The 20944-nt window shown below is 38.3% G+C and overlaps 1 protein-coding gene across 2 annotated transcripts; it reads left to right on the top strand.

Annotated features, from left to right (window-relative positions):
* The first annotated feature begins 747 nt into the window (after positions 1-747).
* ide (insulin-degrading enzyme) lies at positions 748-20944 on the top strand. Of its 2 annotated transcripts, none has more exons than XM_086092486.1 (25): positions 748-1102; positions 2781-2965; positions 3216-3423; positions 4288-4457; positions 5498-5620; positions 5952-6064; positions 6145-6307; positions 6390-6482; positions 6567-6658; positions 6770-6850; positions 6992-7095; positions 8290-8392; positions 8509-8631; positions 8736-8818; positions 10039-10183; positions 13769-13879; positions 13945-14065; positions 14370-14461; positions 15523-15634; positions 16281-16448; positions 17960-18232; positions 18809-18870; positions 19920-19992; positions 20059-20126; positions 20263-20944. In XM_086092486.1, the coding sequence occupies exons 1-25, from the start codon at positions 1017-1019 to the stop codon at positions 20356-20358; spliced, it is 3048 nt and encodes a 1015-aa protein (XP_085948612.1). In that variant the 5' UTR covers positions 748-1016; the 3' UTR covers positions 20359-20944. The 2 variants fall into 2 exon arrangements, with proteins under 2 accessions (XP_085948612.1, XP_085948613.1); XM_086092487.1 differs by having other exon boundaries at positions 749-1102; positions 2805-2965.

Genomic DNA, 20944 nt, shown 5'->3' with positions numbered 1-20944 from the left:
TGTGAGCATTTGATAAGAAGCCAAAAACAAAGAGTGCAGTTTGTGGGTTCAAAAAACAAGACTACACGTGTACTGTACCTGTATACTATCAGAATTAGTTTCTGGATTTGTTTCAGTAAAACAGTTTACAATTTGTCCGAGGGTGCCTCAGAGCAAGTATAGTTTCATTGAAGAAAAACTGATCTTGGCCTGTGCGAGTAAAGAAATGTGTCTCCATCTAGTGGTTGCGTGTGTTGACATCAAGTAAAATAACTGTTCTTAATCCATATAAAGACGTGCAGATCTTCAAATAAGCGTATACTGTAAAAAAAAAAAAATGTTTTATTTTATTGCGACAATTATATACTGTAGTTATTTTTTCATGAGGGGGAATTAAACATAAGAGATGCAATACAGCGTCGTTATGAACAGATATGCCTATACAGTACTTATTTTATTATGTTTCCTTTGTTGACTTTGTTTTTTACACCATGGTTTGGAGAGATTGGGAAGATTCATATTAAGATTTGCTAATTGTGCAAACCTGTTAGCAAAATGTAAAAAACAAAACAAAAAAACACGTTAAAAATATAGTGTTGTGCGCACCCTGCCTATTTAGATTCTGCTCTTTTTCATTCGATCCATGTCGCAACATAATACTTACGAAATTCATGACGACGTTATGTACAACATATTCAAGAAGTACGTGACTTTGTGTGCGCGCAGCTATTAAAATGCCAGTGAACGCGCAAGACAAGACAAAGCTTTGAAACCAGATCTGCCCATTACACTGTTCGTACATGCCTTGTAATCGATACACGCGTCAGTAACAATATTTTTTTTTGTCTCGTAATGTTTTGTGCATGTTAGGAACAAGTTTTAATGAGCTTCGGAGTTCTGCCTAATTGTTCACAAAATTAAACGTTGGGCGTTTTAACACGTTTCAGAAGTTCTCGTTTATGTCTGAGATCGACTGCTTTTGTCTGAATTAAGATGGCGTTGTGAAAGGCAAGGTTTGTTGTCCATGGGTGCTAAGTATGTTTAAGTGCATCAACCGAACGGCACAGTGCACGAGATATTTCCAAGCAGCTGGAAGCGTCCCCCATCTCAACAAAGGAATTAAGTAAGTGTTGACTGGCGACTTATGCAGTTAAAAGTAGTAAATGCGCTGTTATCGCATCAAGTCAAGATAGCTAGCCTTAGCTACTGAACTAATGGAAGGAACCGGTCGGGGCCGTTAAGCCGTGTTTTTGACCTCAGCTTTCCATAAAACCCTGCCATGTTGCTTCTTAAATTGTCGACCTTCTATCGAGTTTGGTGGAAAGACTCCAAATCATCAGTTAATTTTATATATTGTGTATTGTACATTTCGATTGCCATTTAGTCCAGTTTGATTCACACTTGCTGGCCCAACATTCATTGTTGATGAGTCAGGTACTCCACAGTGGGTGGCTCCCCACATCGCTGTATACAGTGCAGTTATGTCATGCAATGTGCTTTAATGATTAAATATACGCGTTAATTGCAGACGGATGCTATAGTGTCTATCAGAGTGACTAACTTGACTTGTGTTTTGTCTTCTTGTTGAGTTGGTGAGGATTTGCTCAGTAAGCTGTTTTATTCACGGTTCAGTTTGACAAAGGATGTACTCATTGTAATCTGAAAGTAGATGTCCATGAACCAGATTTGTGATACAAACTTTGAAGTATTAGGGGGTTTCTATCATAATCCTAATAATCACGCATCTTTTAATCTTTTTGTTTTGCATATTAACATATATTAGGAGGTGGCTACCTCCACCTAATTGCGTATTCGGGAATGAGCTGTATAATCCCTAGGAAAGTTAACACGATAAAAAAAAAAAACGTAACAGAGATATTGTAATTAACAGAACATTTATTGCGCCGTTCTCAACTGAAAATTAAAAGTCAAGCATAATAGAGCATAATAAACACAAATACCAATAATAATTTCCCATACATTTTCAAATGCGAGACAGATTTAGACTGCTGCCGGGCCAGTCTACTCACAGTCTTAGCTACACTGTTGTAACAATATGGCTCGGCTTTGTCTTGCTCAAATAAAGAGGGACATCCCTGAAAAAGACATTGCTTTGAAGGAAGAATGACTGGCACCAAGCCAAAACCTCATAACAAGTCAGTTTGGCAAATTTAATATTTTTTTCAAAAATCTCTGCTTTTGGTCAATCCACAGGTGTGGGTGTTATTTTTACAAATTATTGATCAATCTAAAGTGTTGAAAATGGCTTGCTTTTGTGTGATAATGCAATGTTAATTGGTTGAGCGGACGTGCCGTTTTGGGGGGGTCACCTGAAAAGTGAACATTTTGGAGGTTCAAGGTTTTGGCCTCACACCAGCAAGTTGTTGGTCCAACAAACAGCGTTAATGGTGCCTTGGCAAATGTGCAAGGTACACATGCCGTGGGCAATAATAACACAGCTGCATGTCATCACATTTGATGGCCTTTGAACCCTGTAGCCTGTGCCATTAATAATCCTGGCCTGTGGGACATGGCGTCCCTTATTTCCAAAACCAATTTGAAATGTGGACTTGTCAGACCACAGCACACTTTTCCACTTGTGTCAGTTCATCTCAGATGAGCTTGTGCTCAGAAAAGTCGGCGGCATTTCTGGGTGTTGTTGATATATGGCTTTCACTTTGCATGGAAGAGTTTTAATTAGCATTTGTAGATGTAGCAACCAACTAACAACAACAAATATAGGTTGAAAAGTATTTGCAATCATTGTATTCATACTGTACTTGTGATTATCCGTATTATAGGCTGGTGTCATCTTCTTCCCTCAGAATGATCGACCCAGCTCTGAAGAATGTGGTCACAGACATAATTCAGTCTCCCGAGGACAAGCGAGTTTACAGAGGCCTGGAGTTTAACAATGGCTTGAAGGCCATGCTCATCAGTGACCCAACGACAGACAAATCCTCCGCTGCTTTGGATGTCCACATCGGTAAGAAAATGAAGAATATTGCTATGCGGCATAACCACCAGTTTTATTGCTCATTTGACGGTAAAGGGTAAAGAGTCTTTCATCAGTATGTGGAATGGAAAGGGCCTATTTAAATTGCATTGTAGAGTGCTGCGATGTAGCGCATTAGTTGTGTGCATCACAAAAACACGAACAACTATTTCCATGTACAGCATATTCAAACTGAAAATGTATCCATGTCTCAGCGATCATTTTACCTTTTAAATTCCAGGTTCGTTGTCCGACCCGGCGAACATTGCGGGCCTGGCGCACTTTTGTGAACACATGCTGTTCCTGGGGACAAAGAAGTACCCAAAAGAGAACGAGTACAGCCAGTTCTTGAGTGAGCACGCTGGCAGCTCCAATGCCTTCACCAGTGGAGAGCACACCAACTATTACTTTGACGTGTCTCATGAGCACCTACAAGGAGCCTTGGACAGGTGATGGACTATTTATTCGATTACATTTCATCTTTCTATAACAATGGAGTCTCCACAAACTATACTTTGCAGCTCCACCTCTCGCTCTTGGCTGCCATTTAGCAGGATTACTCAGAACAAACCTTTGTTGCGAGGTGGTGCAAGGTAGAACCTGTATCCAGCCTCCAGAATCACAATGGCGTTGTTCATCTGTTTGTCATCCTCCACGAACCAGGAATTAGCCAAATAACTTGACAAACAAAAACAAATGTGGTGCTCCATGATTTGTTATATTGTTGTTGTTTTTATTAATTGTTGTCTTATTTTCCTAATTCACATGAATTTGGATCACCTGCAAGGCAGTATTTTGAAACCAATTCAGTTGTTGTTTGTGTTGATTTTTGCCACTTAACATCCAAGATGGAAGGCCATCTTTTTCTTTTTTCTTTTATAGTCACACTTCTCTAACCACAGATAGGGCTCACACTCTTGCTGAACATCAACCATTTTAGCTTTAGGGTGAAGCTGTTGTTCTTTGCTTTGCAGGGGGCTCTGCTCACATATCGGCTGCGGTGGTTTGGAAAAGGCACTCAGTCAAATGAGGGATATTGGATTACCTCTTTATAAATGAGGGGTGTTCTAGCTGGCACCTGTTTGTGGAATAGGCCAATTGTTGTCCACTGCTGGTGCACTGTGTGGCCCATCTGGTCCCACGAGAATATAATAGTGAAGCTAGAGTCGATGATGAAATATTAATGATTTACACTTTTAACACAAAGAAGGATTTGGCTTCTATTTAATAAAAAAAAAAAATCACTTCAGTGCTGTTGTCATTAAGTGTCTTCTATATAATGATTACATAAATTGTCTTGTTGTAATATTTAGGTTTGCCCAGTTCTTCTTGTGTCCACTTTTTGACGAGAGCTGTAAGGACCGCGAGGTGAACGCTGTTGACTCTGAGCATGACAAGAACCTGATGAATGATGCTTGGAGGCTCTTTCAACTAGAGAAGGCCACTGGCAACCCAAATCACCCCTTCAGTAAATTTGGAACAGGTAGGCCCTTCTTGAAGACTTCACACGACGACGCATCATCTATTGTTGCTTCAGAACTTTGCCGGGTCTAGCTGGTTGTCATAGAAACGCCACTTTTAAAGTGACAAGTGTAGCAGGTGAGGTTTTACGGAAGTAATTCTTATGTATTCCGCTAGCATACATTGGTTTAGTGGTTAAAAATGTTTGTATGCAGAACCATTGAATACATACATTAATTACGTTTTTGGAAGGAAAAAAAAGGTTACTTTTCAAATGTTAATGACTTGCCGACCAGGTAAGGCTACTACACTCGAGTTGTACTGCCATTTATATACCGTAGATGTTGACATTTATGTGTCGATATAAAAACTGGTCATTGTGGTTGTCTGTGGTCATTCATGGTTAAAACAGAAATGTTCACGGGGCAAAACCTCTTTAGCCAATAAATGTACAAATATATGTATAGTGTAAATATTGAAATTTTAATGGGCAATGTAGTTTTGTTTATCATGTAATTGAAATTACAGTAGGTAAACGTAAATGGTTACTACTAATGGTTAGTACTGTGACTTTGCTGGTTGTATGATAGCGCCATGTTTTCTGCCTCTGATAGCTGTATTTTAAGGGTGAAAAAAAGTTTGTGTTTGAGGAACTGTTACAGTAATAATAATGAAAAAAAACTAACATTACATTTGAATATGAACACCTGATGGCAGGCTTGTACCTTAAGATGAGAGCCCAATAAGTTAGTTAATACTGAACCCTCCTTTTGTGTTGTATAGATTTGGTCATTATCTTATATTTTACAGCAGAGATGTGCACCATGCACATTGATTATTATTATTTCAAAATTTCATTATGAAGATCGCATCCACGGTTTTTAGATGTGACACAACATGCATCTTGCTTTGTGTAACACGTTTGACAATCTTAAGAACAAAAAATATTCATGTTTAGAAGTTGCACTTATGTGGCATGTAAGGACATGCATATCATTTCTGCTCATTTACAACGACATCAGTGTATTCAAAAAAGAAATATGACGTATTCCTCTGTTCTAGGTAACAAGCTGACCCTAGAGACGAGACCATCTAATGACGGCATTGATGTCCGCCAGGAGCTCCTTAAGTTTCACTCTACATATTACTCCTCTAATCTAATGGGCCTCTGTGTATTAGGAAGAGGTAAGACAACACGGAGGAAGAATTACATTTTTGTTTTGTTTTTTGAAGAGGCAGGTCTGTTATGTGATTTACAGCGCAGCTGTGTTTGTTAAACAGCTATTGATTGACTTACTTTCTTAAGCTTCTCACTGTATCTTCATTGAATTTTAATTCCTGAAGTTTGAAGTTATGCTTATTCATTGGTTGTTTGGAGAGAGAGAAAAATAAGTGAATTAAAAAGGAAGAAGGGGTTTGGTGAATTAATTAATGTAGTCAAACGTTGTGTGTTTTTTCTTTTCAACAAACTTTGGTTACTCATAACTTAAGTGTTTAACCACGTTCTTACCCACAGAATCCCTAGATGAGCTAACCTCTATGGTGGTCAAGTTATTTGCAGAAGTCGAAAACAAGAACGTGCCTATCCCGGAGTTTCCTGAGCACCCATTTCACGATGAATATCTGAAAGTGAGCAACTGTTCTCCGCCCTTGCAGTTGATTCATTTTTCAGATGGCATTTAAAAACTGATTTATTTTTGTTTTGCCAGCAATTCTACAAAGTGGTGCCCATAAAAGACATAAGGAATCTGTATGTGACGTTCCCCATCCCAGACCTGCAGAAATACTATAAGTCAAACCCAGGACATTATCTGGGACATCTGATAGGCCATGAAGGACCTGGAAGTTTGTTATCTGAACTAAAATGTAAAGGTAGGGAACACAGAATGTTCACACATTTGAGGATGTCAACATTTTTTCCCATCAAAAGTACTGAAATTGTCATTCTGTTAAGGATGGGTCAACACGCTTGTTGGAGGTCAAAAAGAAGGCGCCAAAGGATTCATGTTCTTCATCATCAATGTAGACTTGACTGAAGAAGGCCTTTGTAAGTAGCGGTGGATATTTACTCATGGGTGTTTTCCAAACTAGTGCTTGTAATTAACCTCTCCATGGTGGGTGTCACCAACAGTGCATGTGGAGGACATTATCTTTCACATGTTCCAGTATATCCAGAAACTGCGCACAGAGGGACCTCAGGAGTGGGTGTTTCAGGAGTGCAAGGTGATTACAGTAGTGCACAAACGACCCCGTCATTGTCATTTCCTATTTTTGAATCTCACTGTAAATCTGAACTATCACTGTGCAGCACTCTAATTCTGTCTTTCTCTGCAGGATTTAAACAAGGTAGCCTTCCGCTTTAAAGACAAGGAGCGACCCCGCGGCTATACCTCCAAAGTGTCTGGTTTGCTCCACGTAGGTGTCCTTTCCACGTGCAAAACTTGAGTTGACGTTGGCGCTTGTCGCTCCTGTCCTGGCTGTTTCCAGGCCCCCCGATGCTGCACTTAAAGGCCATGTGACACAATTGTGTTATGTTAATATTTTTGTGCTTTTCAGTATTACCCGCTTGAAGAGGTTCTAGCCGCAGAGTACCTTTTAGAAGACTTCAGGCCAGACTTGATTGAGATGGTGCTGGACAAGCTGAGACCAGAATATGTCAGGTGAGTGCAAGAATATTTACAACAACATTAGAACAACTGGAGCCATCTCTTACACCACGTAGTTTCACCAATCACCCAGGAGGACAAATAATTGTGTCTGCACTCGCTAACATATTTTTGTGCACATATAACGAGTTGTATGCTTATAATGTCAATTGAGATCTCGATTTCCTAATGACAATTCTAAGTAGGGCTGGGTATCGATTCTAATTTCCTCATTCGATTCCATTTCAATTCGCAAGAGTTCAATTCGATTTTGATATATATATTTTTGACTTCGGTTCGATTCGCTTCAATTCACTTCAATCCGATATTGATTAATGATGAAACATCAAGTCTTCTTAAATATCAAGGACATGATAAAAACTCCACAAACATTAAGTTCCAAATTAAAATTTGCAGCGCAACTTGATTTAATGTCATAATCACTTAAGCATTGGCATCAGCATAGATGAGATTAAAAATATTTTCATAATTCTAATTCAATAATTGACCTTTATGAGGAATAAGCGGTTCAGAAAATGGATGGATAATTCAATAATTGTAAATATAAATTTAAAAGATTCTGAATTATTTTAAAAGTACAATAAGTCAGGTATTTCATACATGTAAGAAATTACTTTTAAATTCATGTGAACAGTAAATGTCAAGAAAACAGTAAAATACAAAAAACTTGGCCTTTCTTATAAATTTATTGCAGAAAGAGATATTAAAATAATCGATTCATGGTTTTATGAATTGATATAAGACTTGAAAAGGAAAATTGATTCAATATTGATTATTCAATTTAAAAAACAACAACAAAAACAGCCCTAATTCTAAGGGACATGACTGACAGGGGAAATAGGAAAGAATATTTTCAGTTTGTGGCAGATAGATGTGTTTTATGTTGTTGTTTTTTTTATGATGCAGACAATCTTTGAGTGGAGATAAAATTGTAACTTTTACAGTAGCTTGCATTTTCATTAATAGTGGAACTGAAATTCAGTATTTCAGTTGTCGCAAACAAAAAGACAAAACTATACACAGAACAGAATTTGAAATACACATCATTATTTTCTTTATGTTTAGTTTGACAGAGAACACAAACAGTGGCACACCAAATGCCAATTTAGCCGAACCACTTCTAACTGCACAAGTAAATTTGCTTGTATGTCATTTGGCACATCACTTATGAGAATATTCTCTTTCCAGGGTTGTTTTGGTGTCAAAGTCATTTGACGGTCAAACAGACAAGTCAGAAGAATGGTATGGTACGCAATACAAACAGGAGGCTATCTCTGAGGAGACCATGAAGGTGAATCACTGCAAATGCTGTGCCAATCAAATCTCTCTGCTGGCAGTCAGATTCTTCGTCTCGAGAGAAATGCTTTTGATGAAAGACATCAGGTTAAGTCATGCATGCGTTTTCAGACATGGGCCGGTGCGGACTTCAACGGCAAGTTCAAGTTACCAATGAAAAATGAGTTCATCCCAACCAGCTTTGAAATTTACCCCCTTGAGAAAGACTCTCCTGCCGTCCCTGCTTTAATCAAGGCAAGTGAAATTGTGTTTTGTTATTCACCAAAGTAATTTTGCTCAATTTTTTTGTTTTCAACTGAAACTGCATTCTCTCTTTTTCTGCATTTGCCTTCTTTTAGGACACAGCAATGAGTAAGGTGTGGTTCAAGCAGGATGACAAATTCTTTCTTCCAAAAGCGTGTCTGAACTTTGAGTTCTTCAGGTATGTAATTATTCAGTCGCCGATGGAAATGTTGCAAAAAGGAAACTACCCAGTAAAAAAATAAATAATAATAAGCACATGAAACATTTTAATAACAAATTAGTTGGTCATTAGGGATAGACGGATTATTGGCCGGGCCGATGATCAGTGCATTTTGACGAATATCGATATCGACCTTTAAAAAATGTGACTGCCCGATAAAAGATCTATTTAAAACTGTGTTAACTTCAAGGATCAAAATTTTCAGTTAACTTTATAAGAGATGCTGCTGACCCTGGAAACGCTCTGCACCTTTTGTCATTGTTTGAAATTATAACAAAGATGAGTAAAAATGTAACACTTCAGATATTTTGAAAGTTTAGAAAAAATTATTTACTGGAGAAAATAATATTTACTTGAGTTTTTAGTTAAGTTTTTAAAGACACACCGATGCGCCTGGGAACTCCCTGAACTATCTGTTGGTATTTTAAAACAAATATGTCTGTTGTCTAGTTAAAGAATAAAAAAGGTGAACATTTTGCAAATCTGAAAAGTTGTTCAATAAGTTCAAGTTAAGAACTGGAATTTGTACTTAAAAAAAAAATTCACACCAATATTTGTTTCCCTTTTACTGAAAATGAATATCGGCTATTGGCCTTCTTCACTACTAATAATCAATAACGGCCTTGGAGAAAAAAAAGGACGTAAGTCTGTCTCTATTGGTCATAGCACCCTTAGAGGAGCTGCTTTCATTCCTGTCTTCTGTTTCCGGAACATGATTAGGACAGAACATTATAAACCCATGGCAAACAACGCAGACCATTCCATCATGGGAAGTTTAGAAGAAAAAAACAAACAAGCGTTGGCTTCATTATGCAGCACTTTTTTTCTTCTTCTTTTTTTTTTTTTAATTGCATTTTCTTCCTTATGGTCTGATGTTTAGAACATCAGTTTTTAATAAATATTTCCAAATAACTTGAAGAAAACATAGGAAACATGCAAAATGTAGCATTTATATTAACAGCTGATGAGTTTAAAATTAAGTATTTTATTACTTTATAATTAGGTTTATAGCATGCAAAAGTTGAATATGGAACCAAATTCTCAATTCGGAAATTTATTTGCATAATCCTTTTTTTTGTTTGTTGCTGCTGTATTTTGTTTCTTAAGACAGAGAAGCAATTAATTGTAATTTGTACTCCGTGCACTTTCTTCCTTTGACCCCTGCTATTTTTCTACAGCCCGTTTGCTTATGTGGACCCATTACATTGTAACATGGCTTATTTATACCTGGAGCTCCTAAAGGACTCCCTCAACGAGTATGCATATGCAGCCGAGCTAGCTGGTTTGAACTATGACCTTCAAAATACCGTCTATGGGATGTATGTAAGTATTCTGATTCCCTCGCTGTAAGATTGATGTTGCATCCCAAACCTAAAGAATCCCCACCTAGTGAACTTCCCCCGACTGGGCTATAGTGGCTCATCCAGGCATTGGCATTAATTGTGAAAAATAACATGCATGTAAAAAAAAACAAAAAAACATATAGTAATAAAAATGCATAATTAATCTGCACAAACTAGACCTGGCTGGTGTCAGTATAGCTGTTGTTCTATCCACATCTTCTCATCCTTCATCAATCTTTTCTCCCCCCTCCCAAAACACTCATTCCTATAAATCCTTTTCTTTTTGCCTCACACAGTCAGGCGCGCAGCCATTTTGTTGTTGTGCCTGTTCTGTACAACTAACAAAGTTAGCGCGAGGCTTCTCCAGAGTTTCATGCGTGACACGGAGCCAGTCACGAGGCTGCATATACATACTCTTGCTGTCATTCTTCACATACTTGTATTGTCTCTCATTCCCATCAACTGTCTTTTTGTTGTTTTTGTTCTTTTTTTCCCCCCTTCCCCCTTCCTTCTGTAGTCGCTACTTATATGCAGATCCACTGCACTGCAATATGACCTACCTGTTGCTCAGGTTACTGAAGGATGATTTAAGAGAGTATACATATGCAGCCCGCCTGGCAGGGCTGGTGTATGGCATGTCCTCAGGAATGAATGCCATCCTAGTAAGTAAGCTGTGAGTCCTGCAGGGAAGTGGAGCAAGTGTTGTGCATTGTCCACTTTGAGGCATTTCAGGTTAGAAGTAAAATTGCTTGCTTCTCCCTGCTCACTTTGAGTTTTGGTGTTGTTTCCAAGTTGGAGGGTTTTGTGGGGTGTTTTTGCTTTGCCGTTGCTTTACAGCATATACTTTGAAAGCGGAAGTCAACCCAAACATTTCCTTTACAGTTGTATGTTCTATGCAGCCGCACTAGTCTAAACACAGTATTCTGACTACTATTGTTTTTGTGGGATATGAAAAAAGCAGCAAAATCCACCCTTTTTTTTTGGCCATCTTTGGGGGCGGCCATTTTGCTATTTGCTGTTGACTGAAAATAACATCACAGTTGCTCAGGCCTCAGCTAACGACCAATCGTGGCCCAGCTTGCGAATGTCACATGACCAAACTCAGAAAACAGGTGAGCCGTGATTGGTCGTTACCTGAGCCCTGGGCAACTGTGATGTCATTTTTAGTCAACAGAACAGCAGGTGACAAAATGGCTGCCCCCTGAGATGGATTCACACGGGTGGACTTTGCTGCTTAATTCATATTCCACAAGTGCAATATTAATCAGAATGCTGGGTTCAGACTAGGTGGGGCGCGTACTTCATTTTAATTTATCCTAAAGACAATTTTTGGGTTGATGGACTTCCCCTTTAAGATGGGTCTAACAGATTTCAGTAGCTCACAGCATTAAATGCAAATGTTGGTTATTTGATTTTAAAAGTCAACACATTAAAAGAAAGGCCTTTATAAATCTGTTCAAGTCACAAATTAGGATCAATTGCAGGTTCAAGGAACTCGGGCTAAAATCCAGTGGGGCATTCAGGATAATGTACGAACATTTAGATTCATATCACATTCAAGTGTTTTGCACTTAAGGCAGGTTGTTACATCCCCAAGGAAGAAGAAAATATTTCACGCCTCCTTCCAACTCTCCATTGCGACCATAAATAGTATAAAATATGTCTATATCTATAAAATTGATCTAAGTACACCTCTGCAGATGAGCCTATATTCTAACAATGAGAGCGCCACTGCCACCTACTGTAGTGGATGTGCAACTACACTATATTCTAGTACGGTTTAAAAAAAACAAAAAACATGTTCCCTGAGGTCACACGCACCCACCCCTGGCGTCGCACTGCAACACGCCCAAGGAGGGGCCCGCCCCCTATTTGAGAAGCACTGTTCTAGTATAACAAAAAAAAAAAACTCAAACATTGTAACATTTATTATGATAAAATTTTATTTAAATAAAAATAATTTTTGGATTGATTTGGAATTGAGAATCTCATACTCGTACCGTAATAATATTTGGAGTCTCAAATGCCTCCACAGCTGTCCTGTCCAATTTTGTTTGTTAAACATCAACTGTCGTACAATAAAAAGTAAACCACCAATGCACTGTAAAATGTTTAAACAATAAAGTGTTAATCTCAACACAAATTGCTAAATATAAATAATAAATGTTAGCATTCCACTTGACTGTCTCCATTTGCGTTCCAGGGGACGTCAACTCCCCTTTCATCACATCATCTTTTGCTGACATAAGCATTGAAATAGTTTTCCTGTTTTTGAATCCATATCCACTTATATACACTTTGCTTATAAATTACTGTGATTACCGGTATTATTATTTTTTGTGATCCATTCCAAATAAAAATAAAATATTTTGAGGTTTTACTATTAATAAATGTGATTTTATTTTTATTTTTTTTTAGCATTATTGTACTAATAACAAATGTGATTTTATTATTATTATATTAACGTGACTACTACTTCCCTCTCCACTCTATCACTAACATTCTGCATTGTTTGGAGCAACCCACTAATCTGTGTTTGCTGGTTTTTGATCAATAACAACATCTCATTGAAAATGATGGTGGTCTCTCCTGGGGGACATCACTTTGGTGAATCTGTGAGCTGTGCCTAATTGGTTGGAGTCAGAACTATCAGTGTGGCCAGCTGGCCAATTGTCAAGGTTAATGATATTAGGAAAGATGACTTTTAACAGGAGTCACCCAAGGGACTTTGTCACGTGGGTATGGTTTGGTGTGATTGCTGAATTATGAAGGGTGTATAGATGACACTCTAATGTGGCTTTCAATAACTGACTTGTATCTATCTCCCTTTTTTCTGTCCTTGGTTCATTTTTTAGATTGTGTATTTGCATTTTAACTCATTCACTGCCATTGATGGCTATAGACGTCAACAATTCATTTGAACTATTTCTATTAGTTTAACTTTTTTTCCCACTTTTGTTAAGAGTATGAAAACCTAGAAGAAAATTATTGTACATTTAGAACAGATATAAAATGTGTGATTAATCGTGAGTTAACTATTGAAGTCATGCGATTAATTACAATTACAAATTTTAATCGCCTGAAGCCCCTAATTTTGAATAATCTTTTCTTTTAAAAAAAGATTATTTAAAAAAAAAAAAGTCTATGTTTTCATACTCTTTGTTAACAAAAGTGGGGGAAAAAGTTAAACTAATAGAAATAATTCAAATTAATTTTTGACGTCTATAGCCGTCAATGGCAGTGAATGAGTTAAAAAAAAACAACCTCTTGTTCATCCCTTTTTCTCTATGCAGTACCACTACATTGAAAATTATCTACAGTATTTCACCATAAGATTACATATGACCAGGCCAGCTATCAGATCATGAGAAACAGACTGTGTACATCAACAGTTTAGAAAACATTTTGTTCATTTACTAAGCTGGTTGTATAAGACCTGGCTGCCTAGTCTCCAGACCAAATAGTCCCACATAGGCCAAGAGACAACCATCAAATTCATAAATGAATACAACTAGCATCATTTGACCTCCATTGTTAAACCATCTGCTCTTTGTCACTGCTCCAGTTCTCTGTTAAAGGTTACAATGACAAGCAGGACATCCTTTTGAAGAAGATCATAGAGAAGATGGCCACATTTGAGATCGATGAGAAGCGTTTTGACATCATCAAGGAAGCGGTAATCACTATTGTCGCGATCACCATTGCTGTGTTCTAGCCAGCTTACTTTTTTTTCCTCTGCAGTACATGAGGTCTTTGAATAACTTCAGAGCAGAGCAACCACACCAGCACGCCATGTACTACCTTCGTCTACTCATGACTGAAGTGGCTTGGACCAAAGATGAGCTCAGAGATGCTCTAGAGGGTGAGATGTTACTTAAAAAAAAAAAAAATTATAATAATAATAATAATTTTAAATAGTTTATTGAGTGGCAATACATGAGAAAAATAGTAAAATCCTTAAAACAATGCTCTTTTTTGTGTGAAAAAGTCCAAAACAAACACTTTGTGATGTTGCTGTGATCTAAAAAAAAAAAAAAAAAAATTAAATAGAGTTTATTGGGTGGCAATACATGAGAAAAATAGTAAAATCCTTAAAACAATGCTCTTTTTTGTGTGAAAAAGTCCAAAACAAACACTTTGTGATGTTGCTGTGATCTATATTCCAGATGTGACACTCCCGCGCCTCAAGGCTTTCATACCTCAGCTGTTGTCGAGGTTACATATTGAAGCCCTTCTCCATGGCAACATCACCAAGGAGGTTTGTTTGTGTTTTACCTCTTGGGAAAATGTATATTTACTTTCTGGTGTTTACATTCCAAGCAAAGCTACAAATGATAAAATGAGCATAATTGTAGCGTATCTAATGTTACTGCAGCCAAACTGTCGTAATGCTGGCGTTCTCATTTTGGTTGTCAGTGTTCAGTTTCATAGGCTGGGGTGTGCCAAAAAATCGATTCTCATATAATGCGATTCAGATTGATTTTAAATGTCCCGAAATTGATTTTATTTAAATTATTTTATACTGTCTTGCCCTTGTTTTTGTGTGCCTTTTATTGTTCATGTTATACACGATTTGGCCACTTAGGGGCAGTGTGGTTCCGTTCTGATTCACTGTTCAGTTGTAGCCACATTAGAGAGTAGAAGGAAAAAGTCCCGCTCAAGTTATTCCAATAAAAGTTGTTGTTGTTTTTTTAGGCGTAGGAAGAGCATATGCCAGTGAGTAATGTTAAGACGCTTCTCTGTATACATTCCTGAAGCGTTTTGTATGAATAGTCATTCTTTTGAGTGAGAAAAGTGCCGCGAGTAATGTGCTAATTAGCATTAGCGAGTCAGACTGGAGTAGATCATAATGATTCTTTCCACATCTATAAATTGAAGCAAAAATCATTGTCAATCAAATCATTTTCAATCAAAAATCGCTTCTGAATCGAATTGTGAGACAGTCAAAAATTCCCACTCCTACGCTTCAATAGAATCCTTATATTAAACCGAAATAATGGGACACTTGTAAACATATGCTGTATTTTGGCCAGGGGTTGAAATGTAAAAGTAGAACGGCACATGGCCAAGATCTACAACTGGAATATGAATGTAGATGCATTCATGTCTTATTTCAAGCAAATTAAAGTCAGGACACAAACACTTTCCTTATTCTTAAGGATTTTTCTTAGAATTATATTTAAAAAAACACACACACAAAATAGGTGCCCAGTTAAGGATCAACATGAAATGAGGTTATAATGTTTGTTGCTTGATGTTTGTATCCGGCAAATATTGATTTATATATATTCTTCCTGCTTTCGTCTGTCATGTTTTTAGTCTGCACTCGGCATGATACAAACGGTGGAGGACACTCTGATTGAGCACGCGCGCACAAAGCCTCTCCTCCCGAGCCAACTGATCCGCTACAGAGAGGTGCAGGTTCCAGACGGTAGGTCTTGGACTCCCTCACACTCCAGTAAAGCGCTTGTAATCAACACCCGGGGCCCTCACCCGTCCTGCATGCTCACGTCATCGATGACGCAGCCTTGCACCGGAAACGCATTCAATTCAATTGCTCGTTTCTAATTTCCACCCGGGGAGACTCGCGGTCACCGAGTGCAAATTGACGTCATTCGGCCAAAAGCAAAGCAAGTCACCTGTGCTGCCGCCCTGATTATGTTAAGCACGTCGAGTGGTTTGTAGGGGAAAAGCAGGTTTGCGTGGAGCCACCAGGAGACATCCTGTGTCCCACCGAGGGATGGAGAAAGGTTTCCGGGCTTGCTTCCAGGTAGCAGGAGTTACAGGATGTAAACACAAAGATGCTTTGCCAACTTACTGCCTGGCAATGTAAAAAAACAAAAACAAGAACACGTTGATATACACTCACTGGCCTCAACTTTGGGTACGTCTGCACAATTTCATGAGCTCAAAAACAAGTAATGCATCAAAATAACGTACAGTGAGCCAAGCCTCGCCATTTTCGCGAAGCACCATTTTCATACTCACAGGCAAATCATGTCAAATGCTTAGAATCCTAATGCAATCAAGTTGACAACAACAACAACAAAAAGTGACCATGGTCATTTCCCTTGCAGGCGGCTGGTATGTTTATCAGCAGAGGAACGAGGTGCATAACAACTGTGGCATCGAGATCTATTACCAGACCGACATGCAGACCACCCACGAGAACATGCTGCTGGAGCTCTTCTGTCAGATCATCTCGGAGCCGTGCTTCAACACGCTGAGGACCAAAGAGCAGCTGGGTCAGATGCCATCAGTTGATTGAATGGCCGCTTCACGTTTGAATTGATTTCAGTGCTGTCGAGTAGGCCTGGGCAATTAATTTGAAATTCAATTATTACACTCCACAATTGCAACATTAGCATAATCGTAAAAAAAGAAAGAAAAGATTAATACTAATTTTTTAGTTGGGCATCTTTTTTCTTTTCTTTTTCTAAATAACCAATTTAATCAATTTAGTTGCATCCAAAAATAACTTGCATAATTATAGTGATTCAAAGAATTTAATTTTTCTTAATATTTTTATTTTATTTATTACATTTTCTTGTTTTGTACCCCAAAATAAATGATCGTCCTACTGCACAGTGCACATGCTCCACGTTTTATAAATGAACATAAATGAATAAATAAATATATATTATAATAATATACATTCTGTTTGGTCCAAAAGTAACTTTTTTTTTTAAATTGGTCTTAATATTTTTAAATGCTTAAACATTTTTCTTGTTTTGTACCCCAAAAAATCATTTTTAATAATCGTGACTTCAATTATTGCCAAAATAATCGTGATCATTATTTTTTCCATAATCGAGCAGCCCTACTGTCGAGCTATAAAAGCTTTTAAAACTAATTAATTAATTGCACTGTTTTCTGTATTTAAGTGCATTTTTTTTACTTCTATTCTCTACAAAGCTTGTAACAGACATTTACAATATTTGGAATATACTGTACACTATTATTAAAATGTAATATATCAATATTACATATAATTATATAATATATATTATTGATATGTTATTATATTATAATTTGTAATAATTAAATAAATATATTTATTTTATTTGAAATTCAGCTTGTTGCCGCCCTGGGGACGGAACCAAAGTAAACTGAGGAGACTTTGTATTTATGATCGAAGGCCTCACTAGGCATGGGCCGATTGCCAGTTTGATGGTTTACTGCGGTTTTAAAACGTCAAGGTTTCAAGAACCACAAATACTGGCTATCACTGGAATCAGCTTTTCTTTTCTTTTTTTTTGAGGGGACGCATAAGCAGGGCACACTATGATTTACTCATTGCAGAGTTGACTAAACAAGCTGCGTCTTTAAAGTCAAATACCTCAAGTTAACTTTTGCTGCCTAACAGAGGAAGACGAGGAGGGATCGAGCAAGGCGAGATAATGCAAACCGATGCCTTTTTCGCTCAGATTAATGTCCATGTAAAAAAAAAAAAAGTTGCCAGCGGGTACTAGTTTGCCCCAAAGACAACATGAGTTCTTAAAAGCTCACCAGTGATCGGACTCTGTGACAATTGAAACAAAAGAACAGTGTTTATTTATTAAATTTTAACACGATACGCCTTTTTCTGTGCCATATACTCTTTTATGGTTAAAAAAAAAAATGCTAAAAATTAGAGCTGTAATTTTAGTACGGTGATATTTTTGCTCATGGTTATCATACCGTCTCCGAATATTGAATGGTCACCTCGCTTTACATTACGAGCTGTGACCAAATGTCTCCTTTTTGCGCCCCGAAGGCTACATCGTGTTCAGCGGGCCGAGGCGGGCCAACGGAGTCCAAGGCCTTCGCTTCATCATCCAGTCCGAAAAGGCGCCGCACTACCTGGAGAGCCGCATCGAGGCCTTCCTCTGCACCATGGAGAGATCCGTGGAGGAGATGACAGAGGAAGCCTTCCAGAAGCACATCCAGGCCTTGGCCATCCGCCGCCTGGACAAGCCCAAAAAGCTGTCCGCCGAGTGCGCCAAGTACTGGGGGGAGATCATCTCCCAGCAGTATAATTTTGATCGAGGTGAGCTGCTGCAAACGTCCTCGATACTCACCTTACCGCTACATCTGACTCTAAACTTAAAAAAAAAAAAAAAGCATTCTTATCTCTGATATGGTTGCTCATGATTCTGTTTCTGGACTGTCCCATCAAGGGAGAGCAGGATTGGCTTTTTTTTTTTACCTACAACCTGTCAGAAGAAGAGAAACATGCATCCAAAAATCAACAAGACCGAGATCCGATTGATTATGTGATCTAAAAGAGGGCTGTGGACAGGAGACGCCCTCGCAATCAGACAGATTTGGAGTGGTTTCGCAAAGAAGAGTGTTCAAATAGTGTGGCGAAAACTAAGACGGAGTGCTGCAATAAAAGCCAAAGGTGCTGCGCTAAAGTGCGGTATTAGTTTGAGGGTGTGCATATTTATGCAAACAGGTTAATTCACAGTTTTCTTTTTTTGTACAGTTTATAGGTTGAACACATTTTAAAAAAATGTGGTCTGTTTAAAAGAATAATAATTGGGGCTGCATTACAAATATGTGGTAACTCAATTCTGACCGTGAACATTGTGCTCGAATGACTCATCTTTGTGTTGCCTCACAGATAATAACGAGGTGGCCCACCTGAAGACGTTAACGAAAGAAGACATTATGCAATTCTACCGCGTAAGTAGATCGACTTCAAATGTATGCTTGTTCACGCCGGAACAGTTTTACTGAGTCTGAGCCCTGCGCAGCTGTGATGTCATTTTCAGGAGATAACAAGTGGAAAATTGGCCGCCATCTTGAGATGGATAAAAACGTTGCTGTTTAACCCTTTATGCGGTATTAGTCAGAATACCATGTTTAGACGTTAAAAAAAAAGAATAATCTTGACAATATGTTCAATGCAGCCCCACTAGTCTAAATACGGTATTCTGGTTAATATTGCATTAGTGGAATATGAGTTATGTAGCAACATTTTGATCAATATCAGAAGGCGGCCATTTTGCCACTTGCTGTTGAGTAAAAATGAAACCACAGTTGCTTAGGTAACAACCAATCACAGCTCAGCTTCAGAAAACAGGTGAGTTGCGATTGGTTGTTGCCTGAGCAACTGTGATGTCATCTTAAATCAACAGCAAGTGGCAAAATGGCCGCCCCCTGAGATTGATGAAAACTGCTGGATTATGCTGCATAACTCATATTCCACAAATATAATATTTATCAGAATGTCATGTTTAGACTAGTGAGGTCACATATGACATTAGTGTCAAGACATTTTTCAAGGTAGACTTCCCCTTTAACTCATTCACTGCCATAAATTCATAAAAAAAATAAAAAGATGATTTAAAAATTAGGGGCAAGAGAGGCGATTACATTTTTTTATTGTAATTAATCGCATGATTTCACTAGTTAAGTCACGATTAATCACAAATTTTACATCTGTTCTAAATGTACAATAAAAAAAACTCTAGGTTTTCATACTCTTGTTAACAAAAGTGGGGAAAAAATGTTAAACTAATAGAAATAGTTCAAATTAATTTTTGACGTTTGTAGCCGTGAATGGGTTAATAATGAAAAGGTCTCTTACATTCTTCTGTCAAGAGACACTGAGACACTGTCACATGACTGCTTTTGCAATTGTTTGAAATTGAAATTGAATTTGGAAAAAAAAAATCCCCATACAGCCGTCTAGGGGTAGTGACCGTTTTATTTTTGATCTTGCCCCACAGGAGCGCCTGACTGTGGAAGCCCCCAAAAGACACAAAATGTCTGTCCACGTGCTGTCCAGAGAGATGGACACCTGTAAGTATTTGCGGTCACGTGACCAACACGACCGGCGCTTGGCTCACCTCACATAACGTCTCTTAGGTCCCGTCGTTGGAGAATTTCCTGCTCAGAATGATGTCAACTTGGCACCTGCACCCTCTCTGCCCCAGGTGAACGTCACGGCAATTTGGACGACGACCCATTAACAATGTCACCCGGACATTTGAGTTGGACGTTCAACTCAATTTCTGTGAAAATGCCAACAGTGCGTTTAGGCTATAAATGGATCTTGATGTGTTTGTGCAGCCGTCGCTCGTCCGGGACATGACGGAGTTCAAGAGGAGTTTGCCTCTCTTCCCTCTGGTCAGACCTCACATCAACTTCATGGCGGCCAAACTGTGAGCGAGCCTGGCCGCGTCCTCACGCCCCGGGCCCATGCTGTCACGGAACGTCGGGAAGGCTGAACCTGCATGTGTGTGTGTGTTTGGTGGAGTACATATATGAATGTATGTGCAAGCAGGCTGGATCCACTAAAAGGAGATGCTTGGAAACAAAAACGCGTGTAATAAGAGATTCACAGGACATCATAGCTGTGATTAACGGTAGAGCCTCATGTTCAAGTTGAACAGGAGATGTAACACTTCAAAAATGATGTCACAGGCCTGTATAAGCTTTTTGTAGACATCACCCGACAATGAACTTTTTACTCATCGTCATGTTGGTCATCTGCCGCGTCCTCCGGCGGTTTTCTTTTTAACTTGTTTAAATGTTGGGACCCTTTTGAGCTATTTGTAATCAGCTTTCCATGAAGAACCTCGCCCATAGAAAAATTATTTATTATTATTTTTTATTTCAACTTAAAATATTTCAAAAGACATCTCAGGGGTACTCACATGCTGATTTTTTTTTTTAACCTTCAGTTTTAGATTTAAAAGTTTTATCAGTCTCATCTGCATTCATATTTTGTTCATTAAAATAATCAAATCCT

The sequence above is a fragment of the Leptonotus elevatus genome, chromosome 13 (genome assembly GCF_054856555.1).
Source record: "Leptonotus elevatus isolate MCC_2025b chromosome 13, RoL_Lele_1.0, whole genome shotgun sequence".
Lineage (NCBI taxonomy): Eukaryota > Metazoa > Chordata > Actinopteri > Syngnathiformes > Syngnathidae > Leptonotus > Leptonotus elevatus.
This window is presented reverse-complemented; position numbering and strand designations above follow the sequence as displayed.

What these genes read in the sequence shown, in the direction of transcription:
- ide (XM_086092486.1), top strand. Translation starts at nt 1,017, where the DNA reads ATGTTTAAGTGCATCAACCGAACGGCACAGTGCACGAGATATTTCCAA. An exon ending in CTACAAGGAGCCTTGGACAG is followed by an intron (nt 3,424 to 4,287) that starts GTGATGGACTAT and finishes TGTAATATTTAG; the next exon opens with GTTTGCCCAGTTCTTCTTGT. An exon ending in ATCTGAACTAAAATGTAAAG is followed by an intron (nt 6,308 to 6,389) that starts GTAGGGAACACA and finishes CATTCTGTTAAG; the next exon opens with GATGGGTCAACACGCTTGTT.